The sequence below is a fragment of the Orcinus orca genome, chromosome 8 (assembly GCF_937001465.1).
Source record: "Orcinus orca chromosome 8, mOrcOrc1.1, whole genome shotgun sequence".
Classification (NCBI taxonomy): domain Eukaryota; kingdom Metazoa; phylum Chordata; class Mammalia; order Artiodactyla; family Delphinidae; genus Orcinus; species Orcinus orca.
In genome coordinates this window covers 53,098,291-53,114,177 of record NC_064566.1, presented here as the reverse complement: position 1 = coordinate 53,114,177, position 15,887 = coordinate 53,098,291, and the positions used below count along the sequence as shown (strand labels likewise).

General features: G+C 51.9%; 1 protein-coding gene across 1 annotated transcript; it reads right to left on the bottom strand.

Moving 5' to 3' along the window:
• Window positions 1–974: 974 nt before the first annotated feature.
• MOGAT2 (monoacylglycerol O-acyltransferase 2) lies at window positions 975–14,869 on the bottom strand. The gene is made up of 6 exons (XM_004279808.4): window positions 14,699–14,869; window positions 10,038–10,216; window positions 4,961–5,165; window positions 4,475–4,649; window positions 3,341–3,540; window positions 975–1,926 (listed from the first exon to the last, which is right to left on the bottom strand). Exons 1-6 carry the CDS (start codon window positions 14,787–14,789, stop codon window positions 1,772–1,774), a joined length of 1,005 nt encoding a protein of 334 aa, XP_004279856.1. The 5' UTR covers window positions 14,790–14,869; the 3' UTR covers window positions 975–1,771.
• Window positions 14,870–15,887: the final 1,018 nt, after the last annotated feature.

The following is a 15,887-nucleotide window of genomic DNA, read 5'->3' as shown; positions in this document are numbered from 1 at the left end:
ACAGAAGTGTGGACATGGTAAATCCTTGCCTCCTTCAGCCACTAAGGTCTGCAGAGGCTCCTTACCCAGGGGGCAGGTCCTTCCCTCCTTGGCAAATCTTGCCCTTCCTTCACAGCCCCGCCCACCTGCCACTTCCTCCGTCTTCCCCTGGTGGAAACCATCACTCCCCCTCTGAACCCCAATGCCCTTGATTCCCACCTCTCTTGTGACCCTATAGCACCCACCTCATAGGGTCAGAACAGGCCATCATGAGATGCTGGGCACATCTATGACCCGACTCCTCATTACACCTACTCCCTACCATACCTCACAGGACATGAAATGGCTAATTATGTCATAATACTATCTATACCCAGAAAACCGAGCTTGGTATTGTGCTCCTTATTTCTCCAATGATAAAACTGAAGTTTGGAGGAGATGTGACTTGCCCAGAGTCACTGAAAAGGGTTGGGCCAGGCTTACGCCCAAATTTACATTCTCAGAACGCCCCCCATTTGTACTTATGGGTGTGATTATAAATTCTGGAGGGAAAAGGCCTTATTTTCTTGCTCCAGGTGTGGGAGTTCACAGTACTGGTCCTACCCTACCGTCCTGTCCTTTCACTAATGACACATGTCACAGACCCAGGAACCCAGAGTTCTTCTCATCAGGGGTGTGTCCCCATCTACCCTGCTTGTAGACACATAGGAATATTCACTCCTCATGTCTGGCCTTTGTTTTCTGGCTGGGCTACCCTGTATCTTTATATAACCAGTCCCCTTCTCTCCCATAGGACAGGCCAGAAGTGGTAAGTTGGAGTAGACGGGTCAGGAAGAAAGAGGCGACATGCCATTCTTTGGCCCATCTGATCCACCATCTGGGAAGGGGAGACAGGGCAGCAGGGCTGGGGGGCCAGGCTGGGGGGCAAAGGTGAGGCTCTGACCAGCACTCCCAGGTGGAAGTGGGGAATATGAGAAAAAAAGTAAAACAGAATCTTTCATTTGATGAATTGACATTTATGGAGCCCATTTTTTATACCAAGGTCAGGGCTGAACTTACAAAGGATGGAGTAGGAGTTGCCTCGTGGAGCTCTCAGCCCATGTGACGTCAGAGCTGAGACTCAGAGGTCATCCTAGTCACTCGGGGAAACTGAGACTCAGAGGGACGGCGAAGAAGTCCGCTCCCGGTCATTCAGCCGATGACAGAGTGCAATTCTCCTTCCCTACCTCTGGACCCCTCTGGCTGCCATTTCAGGGCTCAGAGGACTCAGACACTCAAAGGTGCCCAGGGTGAGTGCAGGGGCTTTGTGGCCTTGCCCTCCTCTCCAGCTCAGGGAGGGAGGAGCTGGGACAGGCAGGATGCAGGATGAGGGAAATTGTAGGAGAAAGGGCTGCAGCTGGTGGCTTCTTGCAGCTGTCACTCAAGGCAGAGGAAGAAAAACCTGGTAATATTTCCTGCCCACTGAGTGACAGGACCACAGAGGACAGAGAACCCGGACATTATTCCCTCCCAGCATCTCTCCCATTTCTCAGGTGGGCAGACCAAGGAGAGGGCTCCTTGCAGAGGGGTCACAGCAGGAGTGCAAATCACCGATGCCAGAGTCTGGTCTCCTCTGCCATGCTGCCAATTGTGACTCGGGGCCTGGCATGGGTTAGAAACGCAGGAGTCATCGAAGGCTTTGGAGATGTGCTCAACGGACACCTCCGCGAAGCCTTCTGGGATCACAGCCCCTCCCTCTATTCTCCCTAATGCCAGCCCTGCTCTTTGGGGCAGCCCCTCCTCTGGGGAGGCACTAGCAGAATTCCAAGTGTTGGTCACTGGGGACGTTGTACTTGAGCTTGTGGGCTTCGAAGAGGTTGCTTAGCTCCTTCATGTAGCGTTGGTGCAGCCTGTCCACCTCTTCCTGTGAGGGATGCGGTGTCTTCTGCACCTCGATGGGCGTCCCCACTGCAAGACACAAAGGAGTGAGGTGGCCCAGAGCAGGAACCACCGGAGTTGCAGTGCCCTTGGGGTTCACACCACAATGGTCATCGGTGCAGGAAAGTGCTCTTACTGTCTCACTTTCAATTCTATTTTGGGTGATAAGTTGTAAGATGTTAGGGCAACTCCAAGATTCTGATATATTAACAATACCACCAGCTGGCATTTACAAGCAATATCTCCTATAATCATCCTAACAATCCTATACGGATAGAACCTGCTATTATTCCTCTTTGACAGGTCAGGCGATGAGGCTCAAGGAGGTTAAGTAACTTGTTCAAGGTCACATAGCCAGGAAGAATCAGTGCCAGGTGGTAAGCCCTGGGGGTGTGTTCTTAACCTCCAGGCCAGGTGGCTCTGGGAGTCTCAGATACCGTGATGGGAAGCGCCTGTATGTCTTGGGGGGAGGCGGCCCACAGCCCAAGCGCCCTTCTTCACCCCTCTCTCTCCATGCTGGCCTGCAGTGCCCCCTTTCTAGGGAGGGATTGGGAGGCCCTATGTACCTCCTTCCCCTGGTTCTGCCTGGCTCAGGAAGAAGCTGCTGTGTTCTTCTCTTGGGAATGGCTCTGGAGGCAGCACATGTGAATTATATTCATGAAAATATTACCATACAACCCAGAGGAAGTCATGGTGTAGGGGACTGACCAAGTCTGTACTCAACTAAGGAATGACTGGGTGGTTGGAGATGAACAGACCTCTCTCTACAAGCTTTGCCATTGGAACCTAGGTGGAATCCAAGAAGAAAGCAAATGAGCTGTCCAAATAGCTGCAAAGACGGTGCTAAGTCCATGCACTGAAGCCCATGCCCATCATTTACAGGAAAATCCCTCAGGCTCTCTTTCATAGCCTGCTGATTGCTACTTTACACACAATTCTAACACCTGGAATGCCCTTCCCTTGTATCCATCTTCTCCAATAAGCCTTATGAGATCATCTGGTCAGAATTAAACCCTCCTTCTTTGGTATAATAAAAAAGTCAAATAGATCCTGACCAAACCTCAACTTATTTACTCAAGGGCAGGGTGTTCTTTTGGAAATGATTTAACTTCTCTGAGTCTCAGTTTGCCATCAGTGAAATGGGGATGACAGTCCCTGCCTCCAAGGTTGTTGGGATAACTGAGCTGCTGCATGTAAGGAGCCAGTACAGTGCCTGGCACACAGCAGGTGCTCGGTACTCAGTAGTGGCTACTGTTCTTTCTGTCTCTGTTAGAGTTCTCCTCTCAGACTGCCTTATATCTGCCTGTGTAACTGTTTCCCAGTCTAGAATGTGAGTTCCATAAGGTCAAAGATGTGTCTGGCCCATGTGCATGTCCCCTTGCAGCACACAGCCTGGGCCCCTTGCCCTGTAGGTTTCCCCATCCCAGCCTGAGTCTTGGCTCACCCACAGTGGTGATGGGCTGGCGGTAGGGCATAAGACCAAAGCTGTACTGGAAGACACCACGGCCATGGAAGAGCGGGAGGGAGACTCTCATGATCTTCTGCAGTCGGTTCTGGGTCCGGCGCAACCAGGAGCCAGGAGAGTTGTCAACCTGGTCAAATAGGTCATTCTCCCCAAAGGAGAAGATCGGCACCAGAGCTACCCTGGAGGGAGACAGGAGAGAGGGTTAGGAGGTGCAAGAAGGTGCAAGCTTGTCACCTAGCTTCCTGCAGGGACCCAGTGACCAGGAATTAGGGTAGAGAACAGAGCCCTGGGCCGGAAGTAGGAGGCCTCTGGTGTCTCCCAGTCCTGCTATGGCCTTGCTTTGTGATTGTGGGCAGGTCCCAGCTCTTCTCAGGACCACTGCCTGGCAGTTGTAACATGACAGGGAGACTAGAATGCTGCAGAGAGTCCTCCCAGATTAAAAAAAAACATTTGCAAACTTTGGAAAAGTCTGACCTGCCCCAGTTAGCTTGTATTCTTCAAAGAAGCTCCAAGGTAGGAGAATAGTTCTAAGCAATGCCCCAAACTCCATTCTCCCAGATCCCCTCCGTCTCAGATCTAATGCAAGCTTTCAGCAGTATGACCCTTGACACTTAGTCCCTTTAATCACCAAATCTCCCTTCTAGACTCTTCTCTGGGTATTTGGGAATGAGACAGTACATCGTCACCAACACAGAATCTTCATTGTGAATGGATTGAGAATCTCCCTGCCAGGGCTTCACTGGTGGCACAGTGGTTAAGAATCCACCTGCCAATGCAGGGGACACGGGTTCAAGCCCTGGTCCGGGAAGATCCCACATGCCTCGGAGCCCCTAAGCCCATGCGCCACAACTACTGAAGCCTGGGCACCTAGAGCCCGTGCTCCGCAATGAGAAGCCTGCGTGCCGCAATGAAGAGTGGCCCCCACTCGCCGCAACTAGAGAAAGCCCACATGCAGCAACAAAGACCCAACGCAGCCAAAAATAAATAAATTAAATTAATTAATTAAAAAAAAACTCCCTGCCAAAATAGGATCTGCATTAATCTCTGCTGTCTTCCCACTAAAATACAATCCTTGCCAATCTCCAATTGAACGAGAGCCCTCTCCCCCGATACCCGTGCATCAGGGCGAGCCTGATGAAGCCCTTGCGGTTCCGCAGCAGCAGCCTGTAGGCTCCAGGCCTGGCGTTCAGTGCCTCCTGGGAGCCCCCAACAATGATGGCCACCAGGTTGCCACCTCCTTTCCTGTTCAGAATGTGAGCGGCGCTCTCCTTGTCTGATGAGACCAGCCCTGGAGAGAGGAAGAAGGTCCAGTATGGTGTGAAGGGGGCAGGGATGGTGGAGGAGGATGTGCTCTGGGCTCCACCCCCCCGAACTGGGAGTTCCCTGAGGACTGGGACTGAGTCCTCCCCCTCTTCCCAACGCTTGCCGAGCTCCTTGCTGGGCACGGAGCTGTGGGAAGTGCTTCCTTGGGTCTAGCCTCCTTCTCCACGACACATGTTCTTGGATTAAGCACAGAATTGTTAGAAGTCCTCCTTAAGATCCCTCCTCCATGCCTCCAGCCCTCATCTTCCTGGGCTACCCAGGGGTGGGAAGACTCACCCCCTGACATGATGTAATCCCTGAAGAAAGGGGCCCAGAACCACAAGTTCAGCATCATCAGATGTGGGCGGATGCCGGGGAACAGTGAAGAAAAACCGGTGCTCTCGGTGCACAGGTTGGTAAAAGCTCCAGCCGCCAGGACCCCGTGGGGGTGGAAGCCCGCGAGGTAGTTCCGGGAGGCGTCCAGCTCCACGGTCTTGACCAGCTGCAGGGACAGCAACCTGGTGAGTCGGGGCTGGGTCTCAGGCCCTCCCTGATTCTGCCATCACCAGTGTGACCTGGAGCAACTTACTCCCCCTCTCTGAGCCTCAGGCTCTTATGAAGATGGAGATATGCGTTTGAAGGCATCTAGGGAGACTGTGGTGCCATCTGTGTCTCAGACTCGCTGCTGGCTTCGGACAAATTGCTTCCCTCTCTGGCTTTTAATTTATCAAATGCGGACATCTGACCCTGTCCCACCTACCTCCCAGGACTGCTGAGAAGTTCAGGTCCACGCGTGCCATGGAATTACCAAGACTACAGGACAGGATGATCATAATTGATACACTGAATTATAATTGGTATAGTTCATACACCATCAAGGGCCACACAGGGGTGCCACTATGCTTGAAGAGCCCTATTTTAACAAAACTCCCTATGAGAGAATTTGGCGCTTAGGACCTGGGAGTGAGCATTTGCAAGATATATCAGGGGTGGTTGAAAGAGCGTGCAGACCTGGAGACTGGCCCTAGTCCTGTTAACCCCTCTGTACAATGCAAATGTCTCCCTGGTGGTTCTCTGCTCCCCCCATGTCAGACCTTCACTGCCATCCACCCACCTGTTCCCCTGCCCATTGGCAGCTCTGCCCTGGTCTGGTCAGTCCTGCAGCATGGCGGGTGCCGGGGAGACCACTAGATATTGTAGAGGGAGTGGGAGAGGAGAGCTGTTTGTCATTAGCAGCTTCCAGGCAACGTGGGCTGAGGGTGGAAGGAGAGGAACTGAGTTAACAAGTGCTGCTCCCGCCATTTACTGGACAGGCTTCAGTGTGCAAAGATTACTGCCAGGGCACTGATTGTGTGTGTGACCAACCCCTGCTCCACTCTGCCAGTAACTGCCGGGCCTGCCCTTTACAGAGCCCTGTTATCTGGGAGGCACAGCCATCAGAGTTGGAGGCCCTGAGGCCCCTGGCAGGAGGCTCCCTGACAATTCTGCACAGGCCTTGCAGGCGTGAGCAGTCCATTCCACTCTGGCTCAGCTCTGACACCGTGAAAGTTCATCCTGTCACCAAGCTGAAATTTTCAGAATGACCCTGAGGATTTTTGTTGCCTTCGGGCCCCAGAGGGCTGGCTGCCCACTCTCAGAGCAGCCTGGTGGGACCCAAGGGACAGCAATGGGGGTCTGATCCTATCTGCCCTACCCAAGGTGAACAGCCCCAAATTGTCCTGTCCTTGACCTGGACTTGATCTCCGCAAATCCCCACCCCCCCAGTATGCCCTCTGGTTACCCTTGACCCTTTGCAGAAAGGCTGAGGGGACCATAGGTGGAGGCGCCATTGCTTCCCAGATGAGGACAAACTTCTTCTACTCGTTCGGTGGGGATTTATTGGATGTGAAAATAAGAACAAGCAGAGATAATTCTGGTTATTCTCATTGGGAAAGGTGTTTCCTTAGGAACCCATCTCGGTGTGTTTCTTGAAAAACATACCTGGCTCCCCGCACTGAAGCACTTGCTTATGCATTCTCTTTCTCAGCTAGTGGGAAAATAATTTTGTACAACCTGCCTAAACGCAATGAGGCAGTATTTATCGATATTACAATTGAAAAACATAACTGACCTTTTAGGCCAGCAACTCCACTGCTGAGGAAGTTAGCTACAGAATTTCTCATACTTGTGCAAAATGACATCTGAACAAGATTATTAACTGAAGTATCATTTTTAGTAATACCAAAACTTGGCATCCACTCAAATGTCCATCAACAGGGCCCATTTAGACAAATTATGGAACATTCACTCATGGGCCACTGTGTAGCCATAGGGATGTACGACATAGCTCTTCCTGTCCTGATACAGGAAGATGCCACAGTTGCTCGTCAGGTGAAAAAGCAAAGAGCAAGACGATGCGTGCAGAACGTCACCAGCTGTGCCGAGAAGGGTAACAGGAGGTGGAGACAGCTCCTCCTGGGGGAAACGTTGCCTGATTCTCCACCATTAGCCCTTTAGGAAGGCTAAGGGTGAGGTTGGAAAGCTCCAAGACACAGAGACTGTGCCCTAATTTTGCTTGAAATTCACCACTAGATGCTAGTTTGTAAAATCACAGTAAGAACTGATAGAAGCTCAGGGATCCACATGCATTTGACAGGGAAGGCAGAGGCTTGTGAATGTGGGGAGCTCCAGCAGAGTGGGGACTCCTTATCCGGGACCCCCTGCCTCCCGGCCACCCTAAGATCCCTGCAGGGCCTGCGCTTTGAAAGTATGTGGAAGAGTAGGAGGCTCTCCAGGGAGGTGGTGGGGTCCAGAATCCGCAGGCCCCAGCGCCACCCCTGCAGGCTCCCAGCCCAGGACAGGCAAGTCAAAGTGCTCATCTTCTCACTCCCTGCAGGTCTCTTGGTGGTACTGCCCGCCCTCTGCAGGTGGTGATGCCACAGGCCTGCAGCGGGCGACAATCCTGAACACTGTGCGCATGCAATTTCTGCAAAACAAGTCCAGTGTCCCAAAGGTGTCAGTAGTCCCAGGGTTGAGAAACCCTCCTGGGGGGCTAACTGGCTGGGGCAGCAGGAGGATGGCGGGTAGGACAGGCACAGAGCTGCTCAGCATCAGGTTCTGCAACTGTCAGCAGCTCCAGCTGTAAAGAGAGCCAGATGCTGTCCTTTGGAGGTCACGGGATGGCAGGAAGACAGCCCCCTGGAGAGCTTTCAGTTGAAGAGCTCCAGTTCTGTGGAATGGCCTGCACTGGCCTCCATTACCTTATCCCTGAAAACCTCTCCCACCTCATCCCCAGGTGCACCTTCTGCTTTAGTCACACTGTTGCTCAGAAACCATGCAGTGGCAGGCTCTGGGCCTGAGCTTGCGCTCTTCCCTTCGCAGGCCGCCTTTCCTTCCCTGGTGGACTCAGGATTTAGCTCACAGTGTGGAGTGAGACCACAGAGCCAGAATCTGCAAAGCTCTACTTGAGGCCAGAAACCACTTATAGTTTTCTTTGGCTTGGTAGCTGGTGTCACAAACACTCTCAGGCTACAGGCCATACTTTCCCATGGAAACTCTGGCCTTCCTGGCACAGAAGAGCGAGCCTGGGAAGAGGAGCGGGGGGATGGGAATTCAGAATCTCAAAGCTCAGAAGTCCTGGGGTGGGGATGAGGGACTCTGCCCATGACATTCCCATGGCTTCCCTCGGGACCCAGCAAACCCTGCTCGTTTCTGCTGACAAGGTCCTGGGAGGGCACCCTGCAGAGGAAGCAGATATGGGGTCGAGGAAGACTGCCCCCACCCAGGCCCCTCAGGTTGGCTCAGCACTGCCCACTTGCTCTGCCCTTCAACATGTCACCCCTAATGAGCATGGAAGCCTCTGCCAGCCAACTTCCTGCCCTCTGCCCAGCCCCTGCCCTGCTGCCCTGCCTTGCCCTGCCCCATCCCACCCCTTCCCTTTGCCCAGGAGGCCCTGCTCACTGGATGCTAAGGGCTCCTGCACCCGAGCTGTTGCCCAGGCTTTGCTAGTCCTTGCTGGGCTCCAGAACTCTCAGAAGGGAGCAAGGCGGGAACTCTGACTCTGCTGCTGAGCGCCCATGACTTGGCCAAGCTGTTTACCCTCTTTGAGCCTGTTTCCTCCATTCCCTATCGCTTTACCAGCTGGGGACCTAATTTCTGGAGGGCCAGGAAGAGGTGGGGCTCCCAGATTGGGGTGGGAGAAGCCATGCAGGTGTGAAGGGCAGAACAGCCAGTCTCTGAGCTATCAGAGTCTTCCCTAGACCCACAGCCATGCCCACATCTCCCCAGAATCCCCAGCAATTCAGTAAAATAATACAAACTACTAGTTTACCGAGAACATACAAAGTGCTTTACTTGCTGTCTCATGGAATCCACACAACCCAATGATGTATGTGGCATCATCTCCACTTTACATATGAGGAAACTGAGGCTCAGAGAGACTGTGTAACTCACCCAAGGTCACGCCACTTGTATGTTGCAGAACTGATCATAGAACCTAGTCTGTTCAGCTCCAGAGGCCACACTCTAGATGTTTCTTCTCTCCTGTTTCCAGAGGAGAGCCACCTGCCCCTGCCTGGCACCTCTCTGAGTCCCCATTGCCTTCCCCATCCTGTCTGGACAATAAATCATCCCTGCCCAGCTGCTTATACCCAAGAGTTTAGTCTGTCTGGGATTCAGGAAAGGAGCCAAGGTCAGTTCACTCAATCAAGAATTCTGCTCCACTCAGGACTGAACTTTGCGTCCAGGGTCAAGTGTCCAAAAGGCCATGAGGTGCCCTGAGTCAGAAAGTCAGAGATTCTAAGCACTCCAGTGGGAGGGATCAGTGTGCTCACTGGATACATTTGTAAACTAAGATTTAGAATGGGGCAAGGCCTTGTCCAGGATGCCTAACATACCAGAGTGAGGGGAAGAATCTGAGAACAAGTTCAGGGTCCTCTCCCCTGTCCCTCTAAACTGACTAAATGCACAAACTTTAAATCAGTAAAAGAGCTTTGTATGTGAACTTGATCACATCCTTGTCCCTCTCTAGGGGTTAGTCTCCTCATCTTCTGAAGTGTGGGGCTAGAGGGTCTCTTAGGACCTTAAGTTTATTACCTTCACCCCCAAGCATGGCTACTGAGGGGTTTATAAGATACATATGTGTGCCACACTACATGGCCCACAGAGCTCCTTCAAATCCTGTTTATTCATCAGTCCTCATACTTGCCCCAAATCCCTGCAGGTGGGAAACCACGGCCAGACAGAAGCTGGACTCTTCCCCAGGCCACATAGAGGTGGAAGCCCGGCTCCTACATCCCAGCCCAGTATTCTGCTCACTGCACACAGGGCCGCACTTCCCCACGGACACGTGGGGCACTACGGTCCTGGCCACATCCCAGCCAGCCCCATTACTCACTGTGACGGGGAAATAGTCCTTCATGTACTTCCATATGACCCAGCGCCTTACGGCCTCAATGCGCCTGCCCCCCTGCCATGGCTTGTCTCGGTCCAGGTACCACCAGGTTGCATACAGGATACTGAAGATCCAGAATCTTGTGAACAGGAGACCAATGAAGACCACAATGCAGATCTGGGCTGGGGAGGGAAGCAGGAACCATCATCAGTGGTCAGAGGGGTGAAGGAAGGATTTCCACCCTTATGCCCAGCACCAGCAGCACTGTCCTGTCCAGCCCTCACCCCAGGCAGAAGGGGTCAGCCTGCCCTCCCCTCAAAGAGGAAGGAATGCAGCCCATCCAGTGTCACACTGGGAGCCTGGATTTGAAGCCAGGTAGGCCTAACTCCAAACTCACTTTTTCCCACTGCACCAGGCTGCCTCATTCACTCCAGTCTTCCCCCTCTACCTCCTCTCTGTCCAGTTAAGTATCTGTATTCACCAGGTGCTCAATAAATGCCTGGGGGAGAAGTGACTGGTTTAACTGTTTCTCGTTTCCACCCTTTGGGCCCTCAGAGAAAAAGGAGACATTCTCTCTGCCCAGCCCTCTCTCTGTCCACTCTCGCCCATCTTTCCATAGATAAATTCTGCCAGATCCCCCCTCTAATTAAAGTCCTTCCATGGCTTTCTCATAACTTTAAAAACAGCCCATGTAGCTCAGCCTGGCATTCAGGCTCCCCACGGCTGGTCTGATCCCCCTCCCACTCCAGCCTCACTCACCCACATGCACTCCATGCTCCGGCCATATGGAACTGCTCAGTGTACCTACACTGAGAGATTGAGTTCCTTCAATCTCTTAGCTTTTGCTTATGCTGCTTCCTCTGCCTGCCATGCCCTTTCCTGATGAAGGAGGCAGGAAGAAAGAGGCCAACTTGTGGCTGGCCCATGGGTTGGGGTGCAGCATGGCTAGGACCAGGCCAAGGGAGGAAATACCTTCTTACCTACGATTCCAAGTCCCTTGCAGCAAGCTAACCCTGGCTTCATCTCAGGGTCAGGGGGTCTGTGGGGCTGACCCTTACCTGATGCTAATGGAACATCATTCCCAGAGAATATTTCTCCCTCCCCATCCCATTCCTTCCACTCAACACCATGCACTCACACTCTTAAAAAGGTCAGCCTCCGGTTGTATTGCATCTGAAAGTGGGATAGACTGGGTCTGTCATTCCTGGCAGGCTTCCAGGAGAAGGGGACTTTTGACCCAGTCTGAACAGTAGTAAAATTCATAAGCCAGAGAAAATAGGTTGGGGCTCACAGATTTTCAGTTTACACAGAACACCTATGTGCCAGGTGTTGGTGGTTCAGCCATGAACAACAGAGAAAAATTCCTGCCCTCGTGGAGCTGACTTTCCAGTGCTGTGTTTGGAGCACTTGTTAGTTTTTTTAAGTTTCTATGGTGGTAAAATATACGTAACATAAACTTTATCATCTGAACCATTTTTAAGTGTACAGTTCAGTGGCATTAAGTTCATTCACATTGACCATCATGACCATCCATTCCCAGAACTCTTTTCATTTTCCCAAACTGAACCTCTGTACCCATTAAACAAAAACTCCCATGTCCCCCTCCCCCAGCCCCTGGCAACCACCATTCTCTTTTCTGTCTCCATGAATTTGATTAGTCCACAAACCTCACATAAGAGGAATCATAAAGTATTTGTGTGTGTGTGTGTGTGACTGGCTTATCTCACTTAGCACAATATCCTCAAGATTCATCCATGTTGTATGTTTCAGAAACTCCTTCCTTTTTATGGCTGAATAACATTCCATTGTGTTATCTGCGGCATTTGCTATACATTCATCCATCAATGGACCGATGGACAATTGGGTTTCTTCCACCTCTGTAGTTTATTTTAAAATAGCATTTAATTAGTCACTAATAATGAAAAATGGGGAGGCTTCACACTCAAACCCATTCATCTGGCGTCTCTTGAACATCAGGAAGGAGCGGCAGCCCTGAGTCACTGCCATCGCAGGCAGCTCCCCTCCAGGCATTTCCCCTCCTTCCCAGGCCTGCTGGCCAATGGCTGCTGGAACCCGTGCTCTCACATCAGCCTCGTGATTCCTGGAGGATTCAGAAAAGGACGAACCACACTCCTGGTGAGTTGATCACTTTTTTGTTCGCCTTTAAGTTTTTTTAATAAAAAACTTGAAAGGGAAAGTTGCAGAAGAGTGGGAATGAAATGCCACCATTTGCATGAAGAATAACATGTCCACCCTTGTGGATGCTCACGCATAGAGGCTGGAAGGACACCTGCAGATCTGGAGGGAGGAGGCAGACGCCAGGAGGTAAGGGATAAGGATGGCTTGGCAGTTGACTTAGACTTTATCATTTTTATTTATATAACAAATATTTAATGTGAGAAAATGGTAAAGAACCTCAGCTAGGACTCTCTGCCCTTGGGCAAAATCAAAAGTCTATGTGGGTTGATCCCCCTTCCAGAAAACCGCCTCTAGAGAATAAAACAGAGTTGTTAATAGTGGCTCCCTGGAGGGAATTCCCTGGCCGTCCAGTGCTTAGGACTCCGCGCTTTCACGGCTGCTTTCACACAAGCCACGATGTGCACAGCCTAAAATACATAAATAAATAAATAAATAAATAAAAATAGTGGCTCCCTGGAGGGTAGGATTTGGGGAAGTCTTTCACTTTTAGGATACATATTTTGTTTGGATGTGCTACAACAGCACATATTCATTTTTGTAACTAACATAGCATGTTAAGGTTAGGAAAAAACCGACGCAAGAGGAACTTGCACTTGATAGAAAGAACTCTCCACCATCCCCCTCACCCTGAGGTCACCTTTTAACTCCTATCAGCAAGCAAAACCCAAACTTGGGGATCTTTTCAATCCCTTAGGAAGGGAGACACCTTCTTTCACCTTGTAACACCAAGGGGGAGAAATGTAAGAACCCACTTTACTGAGACCCAGAGAGGGTATGCAAATCGGCTAAGGTCCCAGAGCAAGCTAGTAGGATGGGACCTGGCATTCAATTCTACTCTTTTGTCTACATCATGCTCCCAACATTCATTCATTCAACAAACATTTATCAACACCAACTCTTCTAGGAGCTGGAGATGCAGCTGAGAACAAGACCATTTGAATGGAGCTTACCTTCTTCCTGTGTGAGTGTGTGAATTATAGAGGAGAGGAAAAGAAACTGAGTAAACATGTAATCCACTGGAAAGTATTCGTTTCTGGGCCCTGAGTCCTCAGTGACAGGGCCTGGTTGACCTCTCTGGCCAATTCTTTGCCCCTCCCCAAAATGCCTGCTCTATGTCCAGCGTGAGCCAGCCGTTCACAACATGTGTGGTGTTTACTCCCCCACTGGAAGTCCTTACTCTCCTGCCAGTCTGTAAATCCTGCCCTGTGGACTCATCTCCTAAGTATCCTTGAAAAGGGGCCCTTTCTTTCCACTCACTGCCAGACCAGGGGAGGCAATCTTTTTCTTAAAGGGCCAGATTGTAAATATTTTAGACTCTGAGGCTATATGGGGCGACTTGGAGGATATTACATAGGCACGTAATCGTTTGAATTACACAAACATTTAAAATCTAAAAACTATCCTTGGCTCATGGGCTGTACAAATGCAAAAACAATCAGTGGGCTGGATTTGGTCCATGCCACATGGGACCCTGATCTAGCTGGTGGCTACTCCCTGCTATTGGTCTAACCCCCACACCCCAAACACAGCAGATCCATAGACTTCAGGCACTGAGACCTGTCACACACAGATTGGACCTTGTCACTCCTGTACCAAAAAGCCTCCTGGGCTCCCCTTTGTCCCCAAGATAAGGGACAAGGTACAAGCTCCTGCTCGTGGCGCGAGTGGGCTCAGATCCCTTTGCTCAGCGACACTCCCTCTAGCTCCAGACCCAGCGCTGCTTGACCTCCCTGTGCTGCTCCTGACATTGCCAGGATCCCCGGCTGGGCTGGGGGTGGGCACGGACAGTCAGACACACTCCTGCTGGGAAAGCTTTCCCAAGGCCAGCTGGGCAAAATGTCCCTCATCCCCTGTAATCCCCGGGCCTCAGCCCACCTGGCTCTGGGCCCCCAGTGCCCTTTGCCCAGGAGCCAGCCTACTTGTCAGCTTGTGGCCTCCTGCCCCTTCTCCACACCTCCTCCCACACCCTCAGCCCTCTCTCCTCCCTCTACCACCTTCCCTCTCCTCCTCTGGCAGTAGGAGGAGTCCAGACCTACAGCCTTGGACATTTAAGGCAATTAGCTTCTCTGCTCATCTGTGGAATGGGGTAACCGGGGATATTTTAAATGTTTTAACAACCCTTAGGGCAGAGACACAGGTCAATCATCAGGGATGCTAGGGGCAGGGAACTGGAGGGCTTGCTTTAGCTGCAAAATTTCGGGGAGCTTCTGAGCGAGTACATGGGGTGTGTGTGTGTGTGTGTGTGTGTGTGTGTGTGTGTGTGTGTGTGTGTGTGTGTGTATGTGAGAGAAATGGCTATTGACCAGTCTGTAAAGAGTATGTCCACAGTTTAACGCCAGTGTAGTGGCGTCAGTGTACAGGCTGAACACTAGCCCTGGGGGGCGCACTCCCTACCCTGTCTGGCGCCAGCAGATGAGATGAAGAATCCCATTGCCTCCCACCCCCCCCAGCCCAGCCCACCTTACCCAGAGCCAGAAAGCAGAAAACCCACTGCAGGACCACAAAGGTCTGCATCCTGCGCTCCCATGGCACGGACAAGGGTGCAAACTTCACCATGCTGTCTCTTTGGTTGATTCCGGTGTCTTCTCTGAGCTCTGCTGTGGTCTGAGGCACCTACTTACTGGTTTTTGCTGCTGCCAGAGGTTGAGTAAGCGTTAGTGGTTGGGGAGGAGGGCGCCCCACCCCACACTGCCCAGCCCGACGCCTCCCTGCCCCCGCCCTGGCAAGGATCTGTTTCCTGGTAGAAAGCTTTGAACCCACTTGCCCTGGAGCCAGGTAAAGGAAGGAGGAAGGGAAGGACATTTGCCTCCTCAAGCAAAACCTTATCTGCCAGATACCTTTCTCTGTGCCTGAATCTTGCCCTCCACTTGGCAGGTAAAGCACTGAGAATAGGGCAATCCTGTCCCTCTTCACCTACCCAATGACATGGCTGCAATAACTGTCTCCTCTCTTCTGCCACTGTTCCCCTCCACAAACATGCAGTAGCAACTCCTGTCCACAAATCCTTCGGCCCCACCGTCTCCTCCACCTTCTGCCCTATTCATGGAAGAGCCCTGTCTGCATTCCACATCCTCCCCTCCCATTCTGTCCTCCCTCCTCCAGACTTTAGATGCCATTGTTCCATGGAACTGCCCTTGACAAGTTCACCAATGGCCTCCATGCTGCTGAATCCAGTGGTCCATTCTCAGCTCTCATCTTGACCTCTCGGCAGCCTGAGACACAGTTGGTCACTCCCTGCTCCTTGAAACCACTTGGCCTGTGGACTCCACACTCTCCTGGTTTCTTTCCTACCCCTCTGGCTGCCCCTGGGTCTAATTGTGGCTCTTAGCCTTCATCAGGCTAAGTGTTGGAGTGCTCTCTTGCCCACTTAGTCCTTGTGAAACAGGAGGGAAGAAGGCAGGGCACAACCTTTAAAAGAATGACATAGGGCTTCCCTGGTGGCGCAGTGGTTGAGAGTCCGCCTGCCGATGCAGGGGACACGGGTTCGTGCCCAGGTCCGGGAAGATCCCACATGCCGCGGAGCGGCTGGGCCCGTGAGCCACGGCCACTGAGCCTGCGCGTCCGGAGCCTGTGCTCCGCAACAGGAGAGGCCACGGCAGTGAGAGGCCCGCGTACTGCAAAAAAAAGAAAAAAAAAAAAAAGAATGACATAGCC

What these genes read in the sequence shown, in the direction of transcription:
- MOGAT2 (XM_004279808.4), bottom strand. Translation starts at nt 14,789, where the DNA reads ATGGTGAAGTTTGCACCCTTGTCCGTGCCATGGGAGCGCAGGATGCAG. An exon ending in AGGACTATTTCCCCGTCACA is followed by an intron (nt 5,166 to 10,037) that starts GTGAGTAATGGG and finishes CTGTCCCTGCAG; the next exon opens with CTGGTCAAGACCGTGGAGCT. An exon ending in CCAGCCCATCACCACTGTGG is followed by an intron (nt 1,927 to 3,340) that starts GTGAGCCAAGAC and finishes TGTGTCTTGCAG; the next exon opens with TGGGGACGCCCATCGAGGTG.